Raw genomic sequence first — 27,086 nt, 5'->3', positions numbered from 1 at the left:
CTAGACCTTGTTTTATACTAGAGCTACTAACACACGACCACTATATGAAATATAACTACCCATTACCATTGAATATAACTTATACTAACCTATCACAATATAACTTCTATCAACCCACTAATACCAACTTTCCTCAACCTCCTCCATGTGAAGATCATGGGCCATGGGCTGCTTTGCTGCCACTACTAATAGCAGTTGAGACAAGTTGCTGCCACTACAACAATCAAGTACGTGGGTTAGCTTGGGACTCCATCAGATACAAAATCATTGGATCTACGGGAAAGAACCAAAAAGGGTGCAACAAATAACGTCCGAGGACCGAGTCTAATTATTTTCTAATTCTTGAGATGCGAAATTACTAACATAGTATGCCTTACATGTCATCTACTTTTAATATGGAAAATTTCACTTTAGGGTATTGAACTATAAGCCTATTTAATTTAAGGGTACTGAATTTCAAAATGTTTCAAATTAAGATATTCAATTTTTCAAACGTTTCAATTATAGGTACTCCGTTATGATTTGCTATTAAATCCTACCAAAATTCTTAAAATACCCCTAATTTTTTTTTTAAGAAAAAAAAAAAATTGCTAGGATTTAGATGCTGGTCAAAATCTAACAGAATTTACAAAAATACTTATGCTTGAATCTTTAAAAAAATTTATAATTTTTTTTAAAAAAAATAAATACATGAATATTTTAAAAACAGGATTTAACGACAAATCTTAACGAAATATTTGTTATTAAGATGTTTTAAAAATTAAATATTCTAATTTAAGACGTTTTGAAGTTCAATAACTTGAGTAAAGTTCCCAATTTTCAATTTTAAATTTTATTGATGAATGTTTTAATATTAAAATATTGTAAATATTTTTTAATAATGAAAATTGGTTGTTAAGCGCTGTTCAACCTGGAACCACCTTCGAAAAAGGTTTGTGGGTTTCATCACTCCCAATTCCCAAAACAACTTTAGGTAGGTACGACAACCTTTGGAATATGCTTAGACTAGTCGCATTCAGTTCAGCAAAATTACTCACAATTTTAGCTTAAAAAAAAAAATATATATTTTTTCATTTTAACTACCATACTTTTTCAAAAGAACCTACATTTAACTCTTTATTTTAGTTATTAATTTTTATTATTCTATTTAAATATTCATTTTTAATGATTTCTTTATTATTTCCTTGAGAGGACAAAGAATGTTACAAATTTTTTCAATTTTTTTTTTTTTAAATATATTTGGTGAGTAAACCAATTCACCAAATGTAAATCATTTTGGTTTCCATTTTACCCTGGATAAGAATGCTCTCAAGGGTTGTCACCACTCCCTTGACATACCACCTTACATAAGTCTTGGGGAACTCCAATTTTCAATACTAAGAAAATATTTAACAATAAATATAAATATTATATAATATTAATTAAATTTATAATTAAAAATAAACAACACGTTGGACCATGTAACCACATCAGCACAACTAGCTCCCATTCTCCCTCCATAAGTAGCTTTTCTTAATTCCATCATATTTATTTCCTCACATTAAAAGCAGCAATAACCGTCCAGAAGAAGAAGACAACCAATGAAGTAAAGAAGACAGGCAATTAACCACACACAATTTTGTCCAAACACCATTGTAGCCCATACCCAAATTCCTAATCTTAAAAAAACCTTCAATTAGATAGCGCCAAATTTGCGCCAAAATAGGGCCAATCAACACACTGTCTTCCATATATGCACCCAAAACGACGCTTTCCCCCATAATCCCTAAGGACACGCGCAACGACAATCACCATGTACGGTGTGCAGGTTGCGAAGGTCCCCCCTCGGCCCCCCTAACATGCGCCATTCAGCACTCCACAGACACACAGGCGGCGCGTCGAATCACCTCCGGCAGATCCGCCGCTCTGCTCCACTCTCCGCCAGAGGAGTCATAGACCAACACAAGCCCTTCTCTCAGACCCCTCGAACTCCTCCCACTCCGCCGCAACAAGTCGTCAATGCAACCGGTGACTTGCACCAACACTACCTTCTCGCCCACCCCCACGCAACTGAACCTAACGGTGCTGTCTAGTCTAACTTGCGCCGGTAGTGGAGGGCTCTTTAACCTACACCACTCCCCAAACCCACTATTGCCACTGCTACTGCTATTGTTACTGTTAGCGTTGATATTACCAATGCTTTTTCTTCGCGCGTCGAATCTCCAAAACGATAGCTCCACGGCGTGGCTGGCGAGGACGTACACGTGTCCGGCAGCGGCGCAAGCCGCCACTGCGCAGCCGCCTCCGGGTACGGCTCGGCTTCTCAGCCACCCACGCGCCTCCACGTCGTACAAATCCATTGAGCTCGCGTACACGTGGGCCTCCGTGTTGGCAGTGGTGCGTGAGGGCTCGTTCCCCGATGCGCCGATCTTGAGCCCCCCGATCACGTAGAACACCCCGTCCACCGAGGCTCCGATGCAGCCGTACCGCCTCCTCGGAGCGTTGGCGACCACGCGCCACGTGTCGGATCCAGGATCGTACTCCTCCACCGCGTTCGGACCCCCTCCGGCAGCGTAGATCTTGCCGGAAACCACGGCGGCGGCGAACTTCTTCCTCGGGAAGATCATCGCCGATCTCGGAACCACCGTTCCGGACCAAGTGTCGTAACGCACCATCGCGTTCCGACCGATGATAAAAATCTTAGGACCCACCGCGGACAGGCGAGCGTGGAAGAGCAACCCATGGAAGTTCCCGAGAGAAACGGCGTTGTCGGGGAGGAAGAAGGCGACCTTCCAGAGCGCATCGGTCTGCAAGCGCAGACTGGCGGCGTAGAGGCCCGAGTCGGTGGCGGAGACCGCGAAGACAGAGTGGTGGAGTAGGCGGTAGGAACGGCGGAGATCCAAGAAGTGAGAGGAGTCGAGGAGACGGGCCCACCTGGGGCAAACGGCGGAAATGGAGGGCAGAGAAGAAGGTGGGACCCGCGAGAGGCACTCCAGCAAGAGGTCGTCCGGTAGAGAGGAGACAGTGGTGGTGGCGCATTGGTCGCCAAGAATGTGGGTCTGGGATAAGGATTTGGTGTCGTTTGGATTGGGGAAGCAGGATTTCATGAGCCACGAGAAGTGGCGAGAGTTGCAGCTCTCTGACATGTGTGGCGTTTATTAATTACACTGAGACTGAGAGTGAAGCTTTCGGGATTTAATGGAGGATAGGATGGGGGGAGACTGGGCGATTTCCTTCACAAAAGGCAAGGAAAGGAGATGTGTGGTGGACTGCTTTTGACTGCTATTTACTTGCCATTTACAGCTGATATTGACGACTGCCTTGCCTTCAGGTACAAAATACAATTATTAAAAAAAAAAAAATTTAACCATTTAATTTCCTTTTAAAAATAAAAACTCATGAAATTAGCATTTAAATCACATCCTTTGCCGCTTTCCTTGAAATAAAATGTTTTCATATGTGTTTAATTTCTTGAATAAAAGTTTCATAGAGCTTTTATTTATAGGTTGGTTACATATTAGATAGGTCTTATTTTTCCTCTTAAATTTATTAGAGATAAGGTATCCGTTCAGTTAGAATTACAAACTAGCGGTTTCAAATAAGTTCCCTGCAAATTTGGGTTACTATAGTTTTTATTATAATTTTTTTCGAATTAATATGTACCTGACACTTATTATATCGAGTATTATATCGATCATTAAAACATAAACTATCACGTGACCGGTTACATCACATTTATTATATTTGCAAAGTGATGTGATAATTTACGTGACACTTATCACACTGACCACTAAAATGTGGAATAGCACATGAGTCATGACAATGACTAACTAGGGATACTAAAATTATTACAAATTAACTTGTTAGTTCTGTCATACATTGACTATTAAAATGTAAATTGTCAGGTGACATTCTTCTTAATGCTTATCATATTTATATGGGAAAAATACATATAACATCTTCAAATTACCATCTCATTGTCATTGTTCCTTCCTAAACTACTAAAAAATGTCAATGTCCCCCTAATTACAAAAATACTCTTCATAAAACTATTAAAATAAAATAAAAACTAAAAAAATTATTAAAAAATAATAAAATAACAAAAATTTATACCAAATAATAATAATAATTTAAAATTAGTTTTTTTTTTAAAAAAAATTGTTTTTATAATTTTCAGTTATTTTTTCATTTGTTTTTTCTTTAAAAAAATCGTTATTTTTCCTTTTTTTAATTTAATAAAAAAACTTGTTTTTATTTTTTTCATTTGTTTTATTTATAAAAAAAAAAATCTTTTTATAATTTTCAGTTTTTTTTTCCTTTTTTTTTGGTCAAAAAAAAAAATCTTTCTTTTGTTTTTTTTTTTTTTTTTTTTTTGTTTTTTCGTTTTTAAAAAAAGTTTTTTAGTTTTTTTTTTTCAAATTTATAAGGACATTTTTGTCTTATTCAAAAAAATTTAAGGTCATTTTTGTCTTTTTATTGGTCTTAAGGGAAACATTGATATTTTTTGATAATTTGAAGATGGACATTTACATAATTAATAATTTGAAGGGTGCATTGACAATTGAATATAAATTTTAAAAAAATATGTGTACTTTTTCTTATTTATAAACTAATATGACAATTTACATAACATTTATTACATTAACTGAGAAAATGAAAAATGTGGCACGAAACAATTCACGTGACATTAATTTTCATAAAATATAGACCGTCACAAAATTTGCAAAGAAATTATTAAGCCCAAGTATTTTCTTTCAAACAACTTCTGATTTATTATTATTATTAGTCTTATTTTCCTATCTAATTGCTACAGCTTTTAATTGCCTTAAAAGTCAAGAAGCCGAAATAATAAATGAGGCATTCATAGTACTGCGTGGAATAGCACGTGACATTATAATTCCTCTGTAGGCTATGCATGTGATCTATTTCTTGACAATGACATTATGAATAAGATGAATATAATCAACATAACAACAACCATAATAATCAATAAAAATAATAAACCACGTGACTTCTCCAATGAGAGCAACAAAAAGACCGACTGCATGCATTATTTATTTCATATTTCCTACTTGATATGATTGACTTACCACCGAAAGTTTCCCCAGTCTTATATGCATGATTCCCTCTTGAAAAGGATAGAAACTAATTAATATATTGGAAATGATTAACCACACTTTTATCTCTAATTTTGGCTAAACGTATGATAAATTATTGTTTACTTTTTAATTTTTAATTTTTGCTGTTTGAATTTTTGTGAATTTAAAATAGGTTATTTTGTTTCTTTTCCGTTCAATTTTTAGACATTAATATTTTTGTCAAATCACTTTAAAATAATATATTTTTTTATTATTAGAAATTAAAATCTAAAAAATAAAATCCTTAAAAAAGTCTTAAAAGAGAAGGCATTTCCACGGCTAACTAATTCAATAACATCATGAGTCTTCTTTTTAGTATTATTATTTTGTGTTTTTTTTTTTTTTTTTTTTTACACCATTCATTGGATTCTTTCTCACCAAGTACTGGTTCTTTCTCCTTCGTAAATTACATTTCTGCATCAAGCTGATCCAGATTCTCTCCAAAAAAAAATCACATGCAAAAGATATATTCCACAGTGCACATCTATTATGATGTACTGCCCCCATGTGCCATAAGCCCTTATGCATTTGGATCCTCTCCGGTTCAAATGAATCGGAGAGTATTCATTTATTATAAAAATAAGGATATAATTGTCTAACAAAAAAGTGAAAGAACAATTATGGTCTCACTTTTAAACTGGATACAATGAACCGGAGAGGATCCTTTTTCCAAGGTTATCTAGTGTACTCAACTTTTCATGCACAACTAGCCTATAGGATAAATGCGCCGAATAGTTGACCGCATGTTAAGGTATCAATTGAGAATGCCCGTAAAGAGAGAAATTAACAAAAAAAAAAAAAAATGCTTATCAGAGCGAACCAACGAAAAATAGCTCTAAAGTATGAATAAAATGAATAGCAAATACGATAAACAAGATGCTTAATTATATAACAAATTCTTCCCTAACATCTTCATTGGAAACCAACCTTATGGCTAATATTCCATGTCTCAAGTCCCACGATTTCTCGAATCTCCTCGCACCTCTTACCTCATGCCGAAAATCATGGAGGCAGTTATTGACATGACTTGGAAAGAAGTTTCACACAAAACTATCCCGATGTTCTCGGATTCGCGGGTTGATAGATCATCGGGCAGGGTCCACATGCCCAACATACACGTACGTCCAGGGACACTATTATAAATTAACCAAACAAGTAGAAACCATTCTGCCTTCTAAGTCCTCGATCCAAGCACTTTCCACAGAGGTAAAACCCTTTTGGTGGGTGTCTTCTGCCTCCATATATAAACCGATGACTATCGCATTGGCCACGTCCAATGATTACCGTCTACAATTTGCTGCACTTTTTGCATCTTTCCCTAAGCCTATATACAAAGGAATGCCACCATTCCCAACTTCATATTCAATTGGCTTCTTGCATAGCCTTTAATAACATTACATGTAACCCAATCGTACCATATGCCATTCCAAAAATCGGTGCATAAGTTTCATATGTGCTTCATCATTGCAGCTTTGTTTCATTCTTTCCTTCCTTTTGATACCCAGAACCCGAATTCACTTCTAGGTAAACACACGGATTCCCAAGCAACATTGACACCTAGTTTTCAATTCAACCCTTTTCCATAAAAATGCCCTCAATGGAGGAATAAACATGTTTAACCAATGGAGGACCAAACCACGTACCGATGAGCCTCTAAGCCCAACTGCGAAGAAAGCCCAAATAAACACTACAAAAAACATTGCTTTTAGTCACGTGGCTACAGCATCCGGTATTGTAGCCACATGGCGATTTAGCCATGTGGATAATATACCACATGGCTAAATGATTTGTGTAGGTAATTAGCCACTTGATTTTTTACCAAGTTGCCAATTGGCTACATGTTTGAGAAGCCACGTGGCCAATTTATTAAAATTATTTTATTTTTTATTTTTTTTATACTTATATTTAAAAATTTTAGCCATGTGGCTTATGTGCACGTGGCCACATGGCTATTCTGAGATAGATCTGTGGTTGAAAACGGAGCTGGAGTCCGGAGAATCACAGCCGGAGAGGTAGAGATCGAGATAGACTGATTCTCAGAGATGGAGGAGATTCGGCCGACTCACGCTCGCAGACCGGATTTTGAATTTGATTTTGGGTTTTTCTAGTTTTAGTTTGATGATTTTCGGCGAGTGGTTGAGTGGGCGACTGGGTTTTTGTTGTTTAGGTTTAATGGCCGGCGAATTGGGTTTTTTTTTTTTTTTTTTTTTTTTTTTTGGTTTGATTTCCGGTGACTGGATTGTTGTTGTTTTAGTTTATTTTTTTTTCCATTTTGGGTTTTTGTATTTTTGCCGGTCCTGGCCTGGATGTATGCTGGATTGGAAGAAGAAAAAAGAAAAACAGAACATAAATTTGTGTTCTGTTTTTTTATTTTTTTTTAAAAAAAGAACCAAAATTTTAGTCACGTGGCTAGAATTGCCTATTTTTTTAGAAAATGAAATTGCATTTAGCCACTTGGGATGGCACGTGGCTAAACGTCACATGGCTAAATAACCACATATATAAAGGGATAGATGGCTAAAAGTGCATTTAGTAACAACCGAATTCACTGTGTGTAATGTACGTGGCTAACAGTTAGCCATGTTGATATAAAAAACTAATATTGGCCTCAAGCTGCCTTTTATGGAGGAGTTTCAGCTGCAAAATAAGCGAAAAGACTGCCGGTCTAAATACCAGAAATACTCTGACGCCCAAATCACTAAAACCCTAGTTTAGAGAGAGTAAAACTAGTAAAAGCTAAGTAAAATAGGGGTAGAAGAGAGCCAGGATGTGGTACTGCGTAGGGTATATATATGGTGGACCTTTCACTAGGCTAATATGTACGAATCTTAGGCCTCCTTAAACTTTCTTAGTAGATGGGCCTTAGAAGGGTGTCAGTATGTAATATCGTACTGCATGTCCTCCACCTTTAAACAAGTTGAAACGTCCATTCTGATGCAAACATATATGTTCTTGAGAATTAGAAAGCAAATTTCTTGGGTCAATGGGATAGCTTAATGTGATCTCAAATGTCTGTTTCACATTTTCAAAGAATCAAAAACATAAACGTTCTCTTCATCTTTAGAAACCCCACAACTCTTTTTCCTTTTTCTATTTTTTTTTTCTCAACAAGCCCAAAACCCCATTTTGGGATGAAAACTCCATTGTTTTGGGCATTAAAGAGCCAATTCCCAATATATATATATATATATATATATCATTAATTAGTTTATTTTTTCTCAGCATCTATATCATCAGAATAGGCTCTTCAACTGACCTTTTTGGACCAGCAGGCCACATGAAAGGAGAATAAAGACAGACGCTCCTAATGGACTTTCCGCGCGCATTTGATTTCTGCTTTTGCCTTCGGGTCTAGATGACAATAGGCCAGCGTGGGATTTTTTTTTTTTTTTTTTTAATTTTTTTATTTTTTGGAGCAATCATAATTCATACATAATCATGGATACAAATCCAAGCAAAACTGCCACGGCTGCCATTGCCAGTCTTACGTGTCCATTCTAAAAGTTTTTTTTTTTTTTTTTTTTTTTTTAACTTTAGAGCTTATTTTCTTAATATATAACTTGCTAAAATATTCCTTATTCTTAATGCATTTCTCATAGAAAAATAGATTTCTGTCATTACCATCTTTACATTATTACATACAAGCCTTTCATTCAATAAACGGAATGCTTTTTTTTTTTTTGTTTTCCCTGCATCTTTTTTCTGATACAAAAAAGAGTGGAATTTGAATAAATTACATGGGGAAAGGCTAAACCTTATGCAGCACCAATGCAATTTTCATTCTACTGGCCACAACACTTTTATTTTAACTTGGCGAGCCAGCTGCTGGGTTCTCGTATGCCCCATTGGACACTTCCTGGCTCTGTCACTATTCGTAGGCCAAGAAAAAAGTCATCGTAACTAGCTGTTTTGCAATACAAGTCTAGCACATGGCGTCTTCCGTTGAGCTGCAGAAGGTGGAACCCGAGGCGGCAAACAGGTCGAACTTACTGCAGCGAAGAGGGTGGCACTGGTATCGGTTCAGTTAGGGTCCATGAAAAGGACGTCTACGACGATGTTCAAAGATCATGGCGCTCGGCAGTTGATGCATAAAGAACATTGTTGCTTGGCTTCCATTAACAAAAGGGGGGCACCTACTAAAATGAGACAAACAAGAAGGGAAAACAAGCGGACAATAAAAATATTAGCCATAGATTTGCCTCTAAGGTGGGCAATGTGCGAGGGGGTAATGAAGGAGGAGTGAGGTGAGGGGACAATGGCGAGGCGCGTGAGCATTTGCGGTGGACCGAGGGAGCCGGGAGGGCGGGAGGAAGGGAAGCAAGGGAGGGTAGCTCCAGCCTCCTCTTCCTCCTCCCTGAGATTCTCACAAAAGAGAGGAGGAAGGTCTCTTAAGGAGAAGTTCTTTTGCTTTGTAGGGGAAGACATGTGGTAACTTGACTTTCCCGGCAGTGGTAGTTGCTTTGGGAGCCTTAGAGATACGAAAATCAGGCTCCTATAATTGGCATATTGTTAGATGGTATTCCTGGAGTGGTTGCAAAGGTTTCTACTATATCTCGTTGGGTTGGAAAGGAATCATCCAATGCAGAGATCTTCAATGGGTATGGTTTTTGAAAAACATAAAGATATGAAGAAATTAGAACTTTTTGAAAAATAAGATTTTCAAAATTCCAAATTAGTTGAAGAAATTTCTTTTAATTCAATCTATTAAATTAACACTTGTCTCAAATACATGTCATTCTCATGTGTAGCAGACAATTGCAATGCTTTATTTGCTTCTTGCTCTTTTCATCATCAAGTAAAGGGATCAAATTACTGCTAGCTCCGGTGAGTTATTGTCGGATTGATGCTTTGGCACTTTGAAGCATGGAAGCTAGAGGACATCCAATAACTTATGGTGCAGCCAGCATTCAGCCTCATCTGTTGGGTCATATCCTAATTTATTAGAATATTAATTAAACTATTGAATTTATCATTTTTTTTTTTAAAAAAAAAATTATGCTTTTGAAATAACCGATGATTTAACATGATATCAAAGCAGAAGTCCAAAACTTGAATCTTAAAAAAAAAATATTAAAATATTAATTAAATGATTAAATTATCATTTCTCATCGACTTAACTTTTTGAGACAATGTGTAATTTATCACAATTGAAGTGTAGGTTTAGGTTGAACTCTAACTATCTTTTGTTAGCCAAATTTAGTTTCTGCTTAGATAAAAAAAAAAAAAAAAAAAAAATGAGTAAGTAATTGGCTCCAAAAAAAAAAGAGTCGTTTTTTTTTTTCTTTTTTATTTTATTTTATTTTAAGTAATCGAAGAGACATTTTTTTTTTAAAAAAAAATTATTATTATTATTATTATTATTATTATTATTTTTATAAGTTTATTATTATTATTATATAGCCCTAAATGAATTCACTTACAAAATTCGATCTAATTTATCAGTCCACCTGCAGTGGACAGTTTCCGATAATCGATAACATTGATTGGGCAATCAAAATCCCATTTACTCCTAATTTTTATATATCTATTGCCAAGTTAGAATGAAATGGGGAAGTAATTGGTCCAAAGTGAAGTCGTGGTTTTTTTTTTTTTTTTTTTTTCAAAAAGGAAATTGCTAGATACTATAATTTTATTCAATAATCATCAAACAATGCTAATATGACACTCCTAACCAACTCTTATATTAATTCTTGTCAAATAAATAAATAAATAAAGATCTAATAGTTGGTTGTAAGTGCCACATCAGCATTGTCGAATGAATGTTGAATAGAATTATAATAACTAGCCTTTCTCTTTTATTTTTTATAACAAGTAATTGCCCCAAATGAGTTCACTTACATGATGGCTCGAGAGTCGAAACTAGCAAATAAAAAATAAAAAATTTGAACCAATCGACCATTCTACCTATGGTGGACGGTTTTTGACAATCAACAACATCAACGAGTAATCATAATATCATTTACCCCTAACTTTTATCTATCTATTGATAGCATATACTATTATGGTTTGAGTACTTTCACAATGGCACATTATATAAACAAGTTCTTTCAAAAAATAATAATAATAATAATAATAATAGGAAAAATTACAGTTTAGCCTTTCAAATTATCACCCGTTTTGCAAATAGCCCTTTAAACTACCATCACTCCGACTCCAGCCTACCAAACTATCAAATCTTTTGAAAAAGGCCATATTTGACGAAATATCTCCATATTACCCTTGCCACGTGTCATTTTTTAATTAAAAACTAAAATAAAAAATAAAAAATATGGGTTTTTGGGGTGGCTTTCGGGCTCGGGGGGTGGAGCACGACCACCCCTGGGGCCAGGGGTGGCCGTGCGACTACCCCCAGTGGCCGCACGCCACACACCGAGCCCTAGGAGGCCACCCCAAAATCCGGCCCTAGGGGTGGCCGCGCACCACCCCCTGAGCCCTAGGGATGGCTTTCGGGCTACCCCGAAACCCATTTGAGGTGGCCCAAAAGCCACCCCTAGGGCTTGAGGGGTGGCGCGCGGCCACCCCCCTCCCCAAGGGGGTGGCTCGGCAACTACCTCAAAAACCCATATTTTCTTTTTTTTTTTAAAAAAAAAATTATTATTATTTTTTAATTGAAAAATGACACGTGACAGGGGTATTATGGAGATATTTCGACAAATGGGACATTTTTCAAAGGATTTGGTAGTTTGGTAGGCCGGAATCGGAGTATTGGCAGTTTAGGAGACTATCTGCAAAACGGGTGGTAATTTAGAGGGCTAAACTGTAATTTTTCCATAATAATAATATAAACAAGTTGGAGCGGCCCGAAACACTAACCCACCCGAAGGCCGTACAACTAACGGCTAGAAAACTCCGAATCTTAAAAGCGTGCATTGCCATATAAGAGAAGAGTACCCTACCGTTGGATTTCACATCCATCAAACGGCCAGATTTCGATAAAGAATAAGACCGTTGGGCTTGCAGCGTTTCATATATTTCTCCTTGAGCATTCTTTAAAATTCAAAACCCAGAAGAAAATTTGAAAGCAACACAGCGAAGCCGAAAGCAAGAGAAGTCTCAAAGGGAAAGAAATCAATAGAATCTGGGAGAGAGAAAACTTGAGAGAGAGAGAGAGAGAGAGAGAGAGATTGTGGTATTTGGGGTCGACGAGGTGGCGACCACAGACGCTGAAGAAGGAGAGACGCACAACAGTCGTCTCCAAGTGTTTCTGTCGTCGTTGTTGTCGAGCTTTGGAGGAGTTTTTGGCTATAACACTCAAGAACAAGAACAAGAAAAAGAAATGGCCTCAAGACCTATTGTTCCTCTGCAACAGCCCGGAGGTACTTCCAATTCTTTTTTGAGTTTCGACCCCATATCTGTTCGTAATATCTCTGTTAGTTTTTGTGATGCCTTGGGTTTTGATTTCTTTCACACTAGTAGATTGAATATGAAACTGGATTTTCATTCGATATTTATCCATTTCTTTTTTGGGTGTTTTGATTTCCTTTGGAATATTTTATTGAGTCTGCCACCGGGTGTTTGTCGGAATTTGTGTCCTGTTTGGGTGTTTTGATTTTTTCGCACTTTGGATCGAATCGGCAACTGGATTTTCTTTTTGAGATTAGTCCATTTCTTCTTTGGTTTCTTTTTTATCTATTAGTGGGATCTATAATAACTGGATTTTGATTTCGAGTGGAATATTGGATTGAATCTGAAACCGGGTGTTTATTTGGCTATCGCACTTGCAACGATTTTATGAAATTAGTGAAAAATTATATTCTTTGGTTGTTGATTTCTTGACTTTTCGGTTTTTTTAGTAACTGATAGAGAAGAACCGCACAAAATTAGCTTCTTTTGATTCTTTGAGTAAAGTTTAATTTCTTATTTGTTCGTTCCATTATCGTGATTTGATGAAAAACAATGAGATCTGAGTAATTTCAGTTCTGAGGGATTTTTGTTTGATGCAATTTGACGGCTAATAAGAACGAAGCGTTCTAGTTTTTTCTTTAATTATTGGAGGGCTCTTTTTGGTTTTCTTCTGTTTAGAGGGTTCCTTGTTTCTTTCTTTAATCCATATTTGTTGCTGACTTACTACTCTCCTTATCATCAAAGTTCGATTTCGTACTCAATTTGTATTTCTGGGCTATTCGATGTACCAGATTCATGTTTATTTTGATTTTACGGTATTTTCAGGTGAAGGGAAACTGAAAAATATGCCAGTAGAAGGAAGGAATAGGCGGGTTCTCCAAGATATTGGTAATCTGGTTGCTAAGAGAGCTGTGGAAGGGAAGCCTCATCATGCTCAGATTTCTCAGAACAATGCAAAGTCTGTCTCTGTCTCTGTCTCTGTCTCTCTCTCTGCTTGCTCATATAATAATAATAATTCTTGCCTTGCAGGGAACTGGCTAATGCACAAGCAGCTGGTAAAGGCCGGGCAGCAACAAAGGTGGTTGTACCTAAGAAGATTGTAATCAAGAAGAAGCCCATACCCGAGGAGGTGATAGTGATTAGCTCTGATGAAGAGGACGAGGGTAAAAATGCTGGTGGAAGAATATCAAGAGAAGGTTCTACAAGGAAGAATGGAAAGACCTTCTCTTCAACCCTTACTGCCAGAAGCAAGGTGATTTTGTTTCTTCTGGTTTTTGAATGTTGATAATGTTCTGTCTCTTTGTTTGTTGTATACTAAACTAAACGTATTGACAACCTCAGGCTGCTTGTGGACTCACCAAGAAGCCAATCGAGAACATCGATGTAGCCGATGTCGACAACGAATTGGCAGTAGTTGAATACTTGGATGACATGTACAGCTTCTACAAGCACACTGAGGTAATGTTTCAATCATACATTCTGAGTCTCTTCTCTCCCTTAATTGTTTTTGTCTGATGTTAGAATTTACTGCGGCAGTGTGCGAGTGTAGTGCACGACTACATGGTTAAGCAGCCAGACATAAATGTTAAGATGAGAGGAATCCTTGTAGACTGGCTGATAGAAGTTCATCGCAAGTTTGAACTCATGCCTGAAACCCTCTATCTCACAATAAACATTGTGGATCGGTTCCTTTCTGAGAAAGCTGTATCTAGGAGGGAACTTCAGTTGGTTGGAATAAGCTCCATGCTCATTGCAAGCAAATATGAAGAGATTTGGGCACCAGAGGTAGTAATATTCCTTACTTTCTTCATCTACTTTATTTTTTACAAGATTTTCTGTTTGCTCAATCTTGGGTTTCTTGGACAATGGCAGGTCAATGACTTCGTTTGCATCTCAGACAATGCCTATGTGAAAGAACAGATTTTGGTCACTGAGAAAGCAATCTTGGAAAAGCTGGGATGGTTATTGACTGTCCCTACTCCCTATGTCTTTCTTGTTCGATATATCAAGGCCTCTATTCCATCAGATCAGGCGGTACATAAATTCAGAATTTCGTTTCCAAAATTCAGATTTCCTTCAGTAAGAGGAAATTTGGATAATAATTAACTGTTTGATTTTTGTGCTAATGTGTTTGTAGATGGAGAACACAGTGTATTTCCTAGCTGAACTTGGTTTAATGCACTATCCTACAATAATTTCGCACTGCCCTTCCATGATTGCTGCCTCTGCTGTATATGCTGCAAGATGTACACTTGAAACGACCCCTTTCTGGACTGAAACTCTAGAGCACCACACAGGCTACTCGGAAGATCAACTAAAGTAAGCTTTTCTCTTTCTTCTTCTTACTTGTTGATTTTGATGGACATTACTCTCTCCATGGACTGTATAATAATAATTAGGGATTTTTGCCATGTAACAGGGAGTGCGCAGAGGTCTTGGTGAGCTTACATTCAGCAGCTGAAGAGAGCAAGCTGAAAGCAGTGTACAGGAAATTCTCAGGTTCGGATAGGGGCACTGTGGCTCTTCTCACGCCAGCCAAAAGCCTTTCAAGCAAACCATTGAACTCCTTCTCAAGTTAGATAGTTTGATGGCACTTGTGCCACTGGTGTGTTAGATGTGAGACAGTGTTGAATAGGGGGAGATCATTTTGCTGTTATGATCAGTATAGCTTTCATTGTTGTTATATAATCATCTTCTCTAGTAGCTACAAAAACAAAGTGTTGACTTCGAGTTTTTTTTACAGTCATTACTAAAATTGAGCTTCATTTGTGATCATTTTTCTATACTAATAGAAGATCATGTTTGTTTGTCTTGTTTTGGGTGTTCACTCACATTTCATTGTACATACACACACCTGTTGTATTTGGGCTACTCGATTTACGTGAAGTCCCAAACTCCCAACTGTTTTAGTTTTTTTTTTTTTTTTTACAATTGCTCTTGCCATCTAATTTTGTATGTCAATTTTTTTTTTTTGAATTAACGCCTATTTTTACACATTTCTTGGTTTTTACACATTTCTCTCCCCCGTAGAGATGGTTCTGTGTTGAGATCGATTGGGTCGGTAGACAGTTTGATTTACGAATGAACTGAAAAAAAATATAAAATGGAGAAAAAATCAAGCTAAAAAGTTTGCTCATCGCCGACAGAGGAAGATAACTCTCGCCTTCGTCTCAGACGGATATGGGGGTGGGCAAAATATCTGATCAAGTCACCAATAATAACCATAGACCAACAACCGACTTTCGGTGGTCAGTAGGCGGAATAAAAAAAAACAGTATGTACTCAGGTTAGTAATCATTTTTAAGGGTGAGATCGTTACAAACTTAAGAAGCGGAATAAATCATGTATTGGGAAGAAAAGTAAGAGTGAAAAATGAAAGGTCTTTTTTTCATTGTTAGCGTAAAAGTGGTGCAATTGGGTTTAAATGGAGTTTAAGACTTCTTCGCTTCAAACAATCATCATCCATTGTCGGTTAACCGACCGACAATTAACCGAGTTAGTTGATTAACCTGCATTGTCGAAAGTACTCGTTGTTGGTATAAAATCAGTTAATTAACCAACTTCACACCGAATTTAATTGATACTCGGCCCTAATTTAGCCCTCACACCATTGGATCAACTCACAAAATAGCAGAAAAACCACAATCTTTGTTGATCTAAAGGTGAAAAACCAAAAAATGTTAATAAATATATAAAATATACTTATACTTATAAACCACAATCTTTGCCGAATCTCCGATCCAATAAAGTCGAAAACCCCCTCCCCCACTCAACCAACCTACCGGCAGATGGAGAAAAAAACCCGACCAAAACCCATTGATTTGGATTGGAATCGTCGGGTCATTCAGTTTGGGCCAACCCGATGAACACACACCCCAATAATTGAAGAGAAAAAGCTCATGAATCATGATTAGACTAACACAAAGAAAGGCATTCCTTGAAAAGCTAACATTAATGATAGCATTTAACCCGATTCCAATCCATCGACTTGAATTGGAATCGTCAGGTCATTCGGTTTGGGCCAACCCGATGAACACACACCCCAATAATTGAAGAGAAAGAGCTCATGAATTATGATTAGACTAACAGAGAGAAAGGCATTCCATGAAAAGCTAACATTGATGATAGCATTTAACCACTAACCACGCAACTCTAAACTTCAAATATAGAGAAACTGATACAGAAAGTAAAGTTTGAAATCAAACATACACACAACTTTCTATCTCCCAACCACTAATATCAGACTACGAGGAAAACTAGGCACTTTCCCAACTCTTTACCATCATTACCGCAAGTAGTAGATTTTTTGCCACCGTATATGATAATGCACTAGGAAAAAACTTTTATATCTCCCACACCTCCTTACATCTCCTCCTGCACACCTTCCTCCTCATCCTCATACTCAAGCTCCTCCTCAGCTGTGGCATCTTGGTACTGCTGGTATTCAGATACAAGGTCATTCATGTTGCTTTCAGCCTCAGTGAACTCCATTTCGTCCATGCCTTCCCCGGTGTACCAGTGCAAGAAAGCCTTCCTCCTAAACATAGCCGTGAACTGCTCGCTCACCCGCCTAAACATCTCCTGGATGGAGGTTGAGTTTCCAATAAAGGTTGATGCCATTGAGAGGCCTCTAGGAGGAATATCACATACGCTTGATTTCACGTTGTTCGGAATCCACTCAACAAAGTACGAAGAATTCTTGTTCTGTACATTGATCATCTGTTCATCCACCTCTTTAGTGCTCATCTTGCCCCGGAACATGGCTGAAGCTGTGAGGTAGCGACCATGGCGTGGGTCTGCGGCGCACATCATATTCTTGGCATCCCACATTTGCTGGGTGAGTTCTGGGACAGTTAGAGCACGGTACTGTTGAGACCCACGTGAGGTAAGAGGAGCAAACCCAACCATGAAGAAGTGCAGACGGGGGAATGGAATGAGGTTCACTGCAAGTTTCCGGAGGTCAGAGTTAAGCTGGCCAGGGAATCTCAGGCAGCATGTAACACCACTCATGGTTGCAGAGATCAGATGGTTCAGATCACCAACTGCCAGAGGCAAATAAATCAAAGTTAATCAGCATGCATCATGGTAGAGATAAAGGAGAGCACTTCAAAAAAATCTGAAACCTTTCAATTTAAAAACACATTATACCAATAATACCAAAAAAGTTTGAAGCATTATAACATTTTTTACGGCCTGTTTAAACCCCCAAAGGATAACAACTTTCCATTTTAGTAAATCATAAAACAACTTCATCCAACCAAATGTCAAAAATAATTTCATAAGATATGGTGGATCCAGCATCAGTGAAAGATATGGCATATCTTGGTCCTTGATGATATAAAATTCATCACACTACATACAAGAAGGCTCAGTACAACTATTATGCAGTACCATACACCCAAAAACAAAGCCAGTCAGTGTCATAAGGCATTGGACAACGACATCTTACCAACATAACCAAGTATCCATTTTTCCCATGCCTACACCTGTATGTATCATGCAACATCCACTGTGGATCCCACATTCGAAATCACTCAAAGCACAGACTCACAAGTCAGTTTCAGCACATGCCATCATACCAAGTTATTGAGATAAGTACAGTTCAAGCATCAAATGAACCTAATGAATGCTACCAAATAAGGTTCATTATGATAATCGGGCAGGCAACAAATTGACCCCACAACATATTGCAACCAATCAAGCAGGTGTAATCAATGAATGATAAAACTTTTCATCAGGACAACAGCTGTCCACCACTAACCGTAAGAATTGACAATACTCAGAACACAACAAAGCCAAATATAATGTGAGCTACCAGGGCACATGGGCTTCAAGTGAAAACAAATGACACAGCAAACGAGTAGCAGTCCTATCCATCAAATCATGTAAAGAGTTTATACAATAATAATCTATAAAATAAGGACATGATTAACATCTCTGAGTTTTTACTAAGTATTTTAACTTTTCCCCTTTTGATAAAATGGGCGAGTATATAATTTTTAGCATGCAATTAGCATACAGAAACTTGATCAGTAAGTAGCGCGCACACACAAGATAATTTAACATGTTCGACATGATCCTAAATAAGCTTGGTACTTGTTCCAATTTAACCAGTTCACATATGACAAACTCAAGACAACTAACTTGGCATAAGAAAACTGCATCACTAATTTCTTCAAAATAATGCCCATCGATAAGCCTCGACACTCAACTGAACTAAAATCCTAGCTTCTACTCTGTTTCAGTGGAATGTAATAAACTTACAGCTTGGAGTGGTTAACTTGAGAGTCCTGAAACAAATATCGTACAACGCCTCATTGTCCAACACCATGCACTCATCTGCGTTCTCAACAAGCTGGTGAACAGAAAGTGTGGCATTGTATGGCTCAACAACAGTATCTGAGACCTTTGGCGATGGGAACACAGAGAAAGTAAGCATCATCCGATCAGGGTACTCTTCCCTGATCTTCGAAATAAGCAGAGTCCCCATCCCAGAACCAGTTCCTCCACCGAGCGAGTGGCATACTTGAAAACCTACAGTACAAGTAAGATCAAAACTAATTTCTATCAGACACGAAAGTTAGAAAAAAAAAATAAAAAAATTGCTAGGCCACTTTTAATGTCCAGAATTAGATTCAAGAACTGAATTTGGATTAGATTACAGACGGTATGCAATATAAAATGTGATTTCCCAAGTTTAATAAGCACAATAACTAGCCTGATAGCGTGCTTTTTTCTGATTCTTTAGTAAGTTCCAAAATCATATTGACCACAGTTCTCAGGCATCAACTCCTGACTTCAGATTCAGATCAACTAAAACCCATATAAATTCCTAATTCCATTTGCAGCAAATAATTAAAAGTAACTGAACACAAAAGGAAAATCGATCAGAAACGAGAAATAATACCCTGAAGACAATCGCAATTTTCAGCCTCCTTTCGCACAACATCAAGAACCGAATCAATGAGCTCCGCTCCCTCGGTGTAATGACCCTTGGCCCAGTTGTTGCCAGCACCAGACTGCCCAAAAACGAAGTTATCGGGCCTGAAGATCTGGCCATATGGACCGGTCCTTACGCTGTCCATGGTACCGGGCTCCAGATCCATGAGCACAGCACGAGGGACGAACCGCCCACAGGAGGCCTCGTTGTAGTACACATTAACGCGCTCCAACTGCAGATCGGAGTTCCCAGTGTACCGACCAGTAGGGTCGATGCCGTGCTCGTCGCAGACCACTTCCCAAAACTTTGATCCGATCTGGTTGCCGCATTGCCCGCCCTGAACGTGAAGGATTTCCCTCATTTTCTTTCTGGAAACTAAGCACAAGTACAAGCGCAATAATCAAACAGCAAAATCAGTGAAATTCAGTTAAAAGCCTAATGATGAATATGGAGGAAATAAGAAAAACAATAACAGAACTGTATTATGATCTCTGAAACGTAAATCCCTCATTTCTTCCATTGCTCAGTTGCTAAACATATTGAGGAAAAAAAATCACGGAAGAGAGTTCAAAATGAGAATTATGTTCTGACAAACCAGAATAAAGACAGAGAAATACAAAATTCCAGCATTAAGCAAGAAAACTAGAATATCTAGACCGTTTGGTTGCCGAGAAAATAAAGGGAAGCAAAAGAAAGTTAATTAACACATTCCAAAACGTAGAATCAAAAATACGCTTTTTTCGCTTTTCCTTTCCTTTCCTCGGTTTTCTGAGCAATCAGACACAGTAAAATACATGCCAGATCTAAGAACTGGAACTCACCGATGAGTAATCCGGCGACTAGAAGTGAGTATCCCGGCGGGGCTCCGGTGAAGTTCCGGCGATCGAGCACTGGCGTGACTCGATCGGATTATGAGTGAGTGAGTGAGAGAGAGAGACTGAGAGTGGGTTGGGAAGACGAGCAGTTGAAATGTGGGGTTATATAATGAAGCAAGAGTGCCAGGTTGTAAGATCGGAGGGCCAGCGTTATTTCCCTCTCGTTTCGTGTTGCCCCGTTGGATGCCGTCGATGGACAGAATATAGGGTGTGGATCGAGCTAGTTACGGTGTGAAATGGGGGTTTTGTACCTATAGACAGAAATGACCTTGTGCTTATTGACTTCACTGTCCCTTGTCATTTGGTACCCAATCGTTATCTATTCCCTTCTTCTTCTTCTTTTTTTTTTTTTAAAAAAAAATTATTTATTTATTATTATTTATTACTTAAGTCTTAGGACAGAAAAACTTCATCATCGGTTTATAAAAATTTTATGGGTCTCTTTTACGTGTGAAAAGTACGTATTTTTTAAATAGAAATAATAGAATAAAAGAAATTTTATTAAAAAAATATGTGTCTTTTCCAAATTTTTTCCTTATTATTTAAAAAACATGTGAGAAAATCTAGAAAATCTTCTTCAATTTTTTATTTTTTAATTTTTTGGGAACAAATTCCATTCATATTAAATAAAATCATAGCACCGGCTGGGGTCCACACATAGGGTCAACAAGTTCCGTGATTATAATATTTATAATATTTTGGTAAGTAAATGAAAATTGGAATATTTATTTGAATAATAGTATGAAATGATTGATGTGATATAAAATTTGAGAATGTTTTATAGAAAAGTGTTGTAGTGAGTTTTTTTATTTGAATAGTAATAAAAAATTATTGATGTGACGTAATAAGTGTAAAAAAGTTGGAATGTTTTTTATTTGATTTTTTTGAGATAAGTAAAATGGGAATTGGAAATTGGAAATATTAGGATGGGTTACCAAACAAGCTCAAAATCATAGATTTGGAGAAGAATTTCTTTCATCAAGATTGTGTCTACAATATGAGTGACAGCTTCTCATGCTAAACACATGACATTTCATAGATTAGGTTACAAGAAAATTTACGTCAAAGAAAGAATTTTTTTTTTTTAACATGGATAAGACATTTGGCAAAACCTTTGGTTAGCCAAAATGCAATTTTGGGTGAATATAGAAATATATTCAATTAATTGCTTTAAATTAAAAATTGGTGAGCTGCTCCTGTGCTTGCCAAATTAAATAGAATAATACAAGTAAATAACTAAAATAGATAATGAGACGTAGATGTTTCAAAAAGTTCATATCTAAAAAATAAAAGAAAAGATTTTTTTACCTAAATTTAAGAGAAAATTTGCTGAGTCACATGTCAAATAATTAGGCTTGGCAATTCGGGTTGTCGTGTCAACCCATTTGGTTGGCGTGTCAACCCATCGGGTTAGCGTGTCAACCCATTTAGCTAATTTGGTAAAAAAATATGTAATTATTACGTCATAAATATGTTATAAACGGGTCAATGGGTCATAAACGGGTCATAAACAGGTTAGTGGGTCACAAACGTGTCATTAACGGGTCATAAACGTGTCATGAACGGGTTGACGGGTCATAAACGAGTTATAGCATAAACCCAAACCCTATATATTCGTGCCGTGTTCGTGTCGATTTCGCAGATCGTGTCAAAATTGCCAAAGTCTACAAATAATGTTGGCTATATTTATGTCCTTTCAAATAGACATAAAAAAAATACTAAAAACAGCTTTGGCATTCATCTTTTTCATTATACAACAGGTTTTACCTTATACATTTTGGTATTTAGTATGGACGGCTGTAAATAAGTTGAAATTAATTTAAAGTTGATTTGATTTGTTTAGTAAAGTGTTGGTTCAAAATCAAAATGAACAGAACGTGCTTTTTGACTTGTATTATTTTCTTTTGGTTGTCTCCATATATATAACTTTTTAATTTAATAACATTAAAGATCAAATGGTGATTGAAATATAGTGGATGGTAAGTCTCAATCAAGTAAACAGTTTAACAAATATTCAATTTCAATTCAATGATATGCCTAATGGATTGACTGAAATCCTACATTATCTTTAATGGCGCCGAATCATTACAAAATTTTGAATAAATTAATAAAGAATTTGAGTTCTAATTATGTGGTAAAATTCAATTGTTTGTTTGATCCGATAAAGACATAATAATTTAAAAGGATTGATTGTTTATTTATGTGTTTGTTCTCTGTCTTTTGGTTTGGTTCTCAAAGACAAATATATTAACAAACACTATAAAACACTTAAAAAAAAAATTTAGATTTATGTCACGTTATAATACTTTTTTCAAACTAAAAATAAAAAATATTCTAAAAAACAGATGATCAAACATACTCTATTTTTGAAATTAACAACTTAGGAAGATTAGGACCGAACTAAAAACTTAACTTTAAAGGGATTAGATTGCATTGATTTATTTATTTTTTATTTTTTTAAAAAAAATTAGGCTATCATAATAAGTTTTTTTTTTTTTTTTTTTTCCCCTTTTGTGGGAGGAGGGGGGCCTATAAGGGGCCATGGCCGCTCTTCGTCCCCCTTTGGTTCACTCCTACAAGGGACTAAATTAAAATTACATGAAAACTTTTATGTTTCGTTTGTTAAGATGTAAAATATTTTTTGAAAAATATTTTTTGTGTTTTTCGGTGTTTAGTGCAACAAAAAATGATGGTGAACAAAAATTATTTTCAATTTGACAAAAAAAAAACCTCTTTAATTTTTGGAAAATAATTTTATGGTTTTAAAAATCGTAAATCGTTTTTTTTTTTTTAAAAAAAAATTAAACTCTTCATTCTTACACGCACATTTGTGAGAATTCGCCATCGCTGAATATTAGAGTTTATTGGCGGCCCAAATTTGAGCCGAATGTTTCAGGATTTTGGGATCCAGGCACCAAAATCTGGCGAAAATGGCTCCCGAATTCTAGTCACTGTCGTTGAAATCCGGTCAGCCAGTGCCGAAATCTAGCAGTTTGCACCGGATTCCAACCAACATAGCCAGAATCATTTTGCACCGGATTTCGGTCTTGTTGCCAAAATCTGGCAATAGTAGCCAGATTCCGACGAATTTGGCCAGTACAACCGGAACTGGCAAGAATCCGACTGTACTGGCCAAATGCGTCGGAATCTGACTACTATTGCCAGATTCCGGCTGCATTGTGCTAGATTCAGACGAAACTGGCCAGAATTTTGTCGATTGACGACGGAATCTGGCTAGTGCTGCTGGATTCCTGCCACAATCGCTAGAATTTTGTCATCGTTTGTTTTTTGCATTTTGTAATTTTTTTCATACAAGTCAAATACCCAAATACCAAAAATTATTTTTAGAAAAATTATTTTTTCTAAAAAAAATTGATTTTGTTGAAAATATTTTACTACAAAAAACAATTTACATCGAAACATACAGAGCATTAGACTAAGTTTCATTTTTTTTTTCCTACTCATCATCTATGGATATTTGTTAAATAAAACCTAAACAATGATTGAAACAAATTATATGCTATTAAAGTTTAAACTTTGGTAAGTGTTTTTCACTATGGTGTTACATCCATTTCTTGAAGAAGCAATGGAACTTGTTTTGTGTTACATTAAACAATGATTGAAAACCTAATATATGGGGTCAAGTAAAGTTAATCAATTATATTATTGGCAAAATTCCACTCAAGAAAAACTTTTTCATTTCTCAATTAGACTGGAGGGCAATCGAGTCAATTCATTAAACTACTTTGAAGAAATGAAGGTCTTTTTTGTCAACTCAGCCGGCATAATTACAATTACTAATTCAAAGAATTGCTGGCCGTGTCCAAAACTATGTACAAAAGGACAGAAAAAGGTAGGAAAAGCTTTGCTGTAAGAGTCACATGAGATTATGGATTGGGGCATGTGACCTGCCAAGTGCCAACCAACGTTATAAGCCTATCTAATCTCACACCACACTCCACTGTACCTAAGCTCGATTAACACATGTTCTACTTTATTTTATTCCCGACTTGATCTACCTTTAGCTTAGAGTTTAGGTTACTTATTATGTCCCAACCGCCTCAATATATGCTGCTCATTATCTCTATATATTATTACTCAAAGAGGTTACCTTCCATAGGGCCATCTTAATTAATTACCAAAATTAATTAACCTTGTAAAAAGATTGTTTTTTATTTTTTTATAAAAAAAAGGGAGAAAAATTCATTATGTACAGCTAACCACAAGATATATTATTATAACTTAGGAGTAAACTCAAAGCACTTGAACTGTCCCACACTTAAACAATAGGTTAATCACGAGATTTGATTCTCGATTAATAATATGAGAAGCATACTCCATCACGTAAACCTCGATCTCGAAAGACTAAAGATTCTGTTTGGCTCTATGAATCTATAATTTCGTAGGCCAAATGTGTATTTTAAACAAAATTGTTGAAAGTGCCTCATTTGAAAGTACGTTTTTCAAAAGTTGCAGTTTGAAAACGTAAAATAATATATAATTTTAAAGGCTAAACCGTTATTTTATCAAACGCTTAAGTGCATTTTGAAATTGCTATTTTTTAAATCGCTCATTTTGAAATCACAAAACCCACTCGATAGCGATCTCATATTAACTTTAGCACAAATTGTGTTTGGACTAACTTGTTGAAGGAAAAAAAGTGGATCATATTACCTAAATATATCTTATATGAGCCATTTAGTGATATGCTTCAGATGCTCTAAGAGTTTTATATCCACTTTTTTGCTACTTTTTTTTTTTTTTCTTTTCTTCTTATTTGACAAGAATGATAGAACAAAAATAAACTCAAAATAATTGGTAGTCTAATCGTTGCTCATAATTCAACAAGTGAGCATAGAGGTCCTCCAAGGAGATCATGGGTTCGCGGGTAGTAATTGAGGTTGCTAAAAGGATTTATATTCAGCTATTAAGACCAAGAACATAAGAGATAAGCTTCCAATCCTTTAAAAGTCCTTCACAGAGGGTTAATATATGAGACATATTTTGAGCCTTATGGTTTAAATAGTCAGCCACGAATAGGCTGCCCTTCTTCATTGTTGCTAATTGGTGGCGGGTCTGCATGTTGCCGAGCCTTGGATTGAGAAGCAAACATTTTTTCGAGGAGATCGAACCGACACTTCACGAGAAGTTTGAACTCCGACGACGTGCGTCAATACTCCTTCCGTGAGAGAAGAAATTATGGCACTGAGAATGAGTTTATCCAGATGAAACCAGACTGCAACGTATACTTTTATAAAATTCTGTTTTCTAAACACAATATCAAGTGAAAATCAATTTTCAAAACATGACTTCAAGTAAAATCATGTCTCATGCAAAACCATTATATGTTCTTAATTTCTTAAATAATTTTGGAACTATTATAAATATTTTTTAATATGTTCGAAAAACAACATTTTTTTTCTTCTTCAACAGGAGTCAAGATCTCATCCTCGTATACAACATATGTGGTCCCAAAATCTACTCTATAGATTAATTAAACAACTCTTTGTCCCAAGAAAACGTTGCCATGGTCCTTACTCACATGCTATGACCCATTGATCATGGAGAAACCTCTTATTTATACTGCAATAATAGATCTGACCACGTGACTTTCATTGATTCTGTTTAAGAAGTATGCCTTTTGTGTGGAGAGTCTGGAGACAGAGCTCCTTTGCCAGATCTTGTGATTAGAAATTAAACTCTGGAGACGACTCCAGCGACCCCGACGATGGCTCTGACAGCGAGTGAGAGAGAGTGCGTGTGAGACGGAGGTTGGGTACTGTTGGTCGAGAATGAGAAGCTCAAATTCATAAAATGGTTTAAAAACCGTAAACCATTTTACAAGAATTAAAGAAGGCTAAAAATGTTTTTGGTTTGACCACGATTTTTTATTGTACCAAACAATGAAAAAATAGGGAAAATGTTTTCCAAAAAACTTTTATGTCTAAAGGTTTTGACAGAGCCTTAATGCAACAATTTTCAAGTAATGTATTCCAAAAATTTCTCAATTTTGTCTATGTGACAGATAATTACCCGAATTTCTAATTTTGATAATTATAGGGAGTTTGTACTCGTTTGTTTGCACTTAAGTTTGGGAATGTGAATTTCCTCCCCAATGATGATGCCTTTGTTGTGAATGTGAATTCATTTTAGAGAAATGAAAATTCACATTCCCTTACTTGGGAATGTGGTTTTTTTTTTTTTTTTTTTTTTTTTTTTTTTTTTTTTTTAAATTCTTTTAATAACAAGAATGGCTATCCTATACTCTTTTGCTTCTTGTGCATGCAAAACACTTTCTCCCGGGATTTGATTTATACACAACACCATTACAACAACTCATCACATGAGGGTGGGTCCCAGACATGAGGGTGGGTCCTAGTGTGTGGAGTCCACCCTCATGTGAGGGGTTGTTGTGTTGGTGTTGTAAATTTAACATTTTCCTTCTTGAAAATCCATTTTCACATTGTTGTATTGAATATCTGCCCCCATCTACTCATATTTTGCTATATGCCATATATGGGCGAATATCGGAATGGGTATTTGCTCACCTAGGGTTAAGGGTTGGAAATATGTCTATAAGCAATGTAGGTGGACGGATATAGTAGAGGCAGGCTAATTTTTATTCGGCCTGCTATACACTTCTAAAGGAAAACTTGTCGCTTATTATATTGTTCACATTAGACCAATAAAAATGTGACACATGTATCCAAAAACACATCAACATGCCATACAAGTAATTACGCTAATAAAAACAAAAATATCCATCCCATTGCAACCCTCCACCCCATAGATGTAAGTGGAGGAGTGTGG

General features: G+C 36.4%; 3 protein-coding genes across 3 annotated transcripts; 1 reads left to right on the top strand and 2 right to left on the bottom strand.

Annotated features, from left to right (window-relative positions):
* Nucleotides 1–1,387: 1,387 nt before the first annotated feature.
* On the bottom strand, nt 1,388–3,268 carry LOC133878330 (F-box/kelch-repeat protein At5g26960). The gene has a single exon (XM_062316856.1). The coding sequence runs from the start codon at nt 3,123–3,125 to the stop codon at nt 1,848–1,850; it is 1,278 nt and encodes a 425-aa protein (XP_062172840.1). The 5' UTR covers nt 3,126–3,268; the 3' UTR covers nt 1,388–1,847.
* An 8,861-nt stretch (nt 3,269–12,129) lies between these two features.
* Nucleotides 12,130–15,256, top strand: LOC133877751 (G2/mitotic-specific cyclin S13-7-like). The gene is made up of 8 exons (XM_062316148.1): nt 12,130–12,433; nt 13,287–13,419; nt 13,491–13,713; nt 13,803–13,919; nt 13,998–14,246; nt 14,334–14,495; nt 14,599–14,780; nt 14,881–15,256. The coding sequence occupies exons 1-8, from the start codon at nt 12,394–12,396 to the stop codon at nt 15,038–15,040; spliced, it is 1,266 nt and encodes a 421-aa protein (XP_062172132.1). The 5' UTR covers nt 12,130–12,393; the 3' UTR covers nt 15,041–15,256.
* A 1,305-nt stretch (nt 15,257–16,561) lies between these two features.
* Nucleotides 16,562–20,381, bottom strand: LOC133877304 (tubulin beta-5 chain-like). The gene is made up of 4 exons (XM_062315558.1): nt 20,223–20,381; nt 19,369–19,776; nt 18,726–18,995; nt 16,562–17,503 (listed from the first exon to the last, which is right to left on the bottom strand). The coding sequence occupies exons 2-4, from the start codon at nt 19,760–19,762 to the stop codon at nt 16,824–16,826; spliced, it is 1,344 nt and encodes a 447-aa protein (XP_062171542.1). The 5' UTR covers nt 19,763–19,776; nt 20,223–20,381; the 3' UTR covers nt 16,562–16,823.
* Nucleotides 20,382–27,086: the final 6,705 nt, after the last annotated feature.

This window comes from Alnus glutinosa, chromosome 9 (assembly GCF_958979055.1).
Source record: "Alnus glutinosa chromosome 9, dhAlnGlut1.1, whole genome shotgun sequence".
NCBI lineage: Eukaryota > Viridiplantae > Streptophyta > Magnoliopsida > Fagales > Betulaceae > Alnus > Alnus glutinosa.
The sequence above is the reverse complement of the archived record's forward strand: the minus strand, read 5'-3'. Positions and strand labels throughout refer to the sequence as shown.

Bases quoted from the DNA above. Each gene is read 5' to 3' on its own strand.
- LOC133878330 (XM_062316856.1), bottom strand. From the start codon at position 3,125: ATGTCAGAGAGCTGCAACTCTCGCCACTTCTCGTGGCTCATGAAATCC.
- LOC133877751 (XM_062316148.1), top strand. From the start codon at position 12,394: ATGGCCTCAAGACCTATTGTTCCTCTGCAACAGCCCGGAG. The intron at 13,420-13,490 runs GTCTGTCTCTGT...CTTGCCTTGCAG, and splicing joins ATTTCTCAGAACAATGCAAA to GGAACTGGCTAATGCACAAG. The intron at 14,496-14,598 runs GTACATAAATTC...ATGTGTTTGTAG, and splicing joins CTATTCCATCAGATCAGGCG to ATGGAGAACACAGTGTATTT.
- LOC133877304 (XM_062315558.1), bottom strand. From the start codon at position 19,762: ATGAGGGAAATCCTTCACGTTCAGGGCGGGCAATGCGGCAACCAGATC. The intron at 18,996-19,368 runs GTATTATTTCTC...CTTGTACTGTAG, and splicing joins AAATTGCGATTGTCTTCAGG to GTTTTCAAGTATGCCACTCG. The intron at 17,504-18,725 runs GTAAGTTTATTA...TGCCTCTGGCAG, and splicing joins CAAGTTAACCACTCCAAGCT to TTGGTGATCTGAACCATCTG.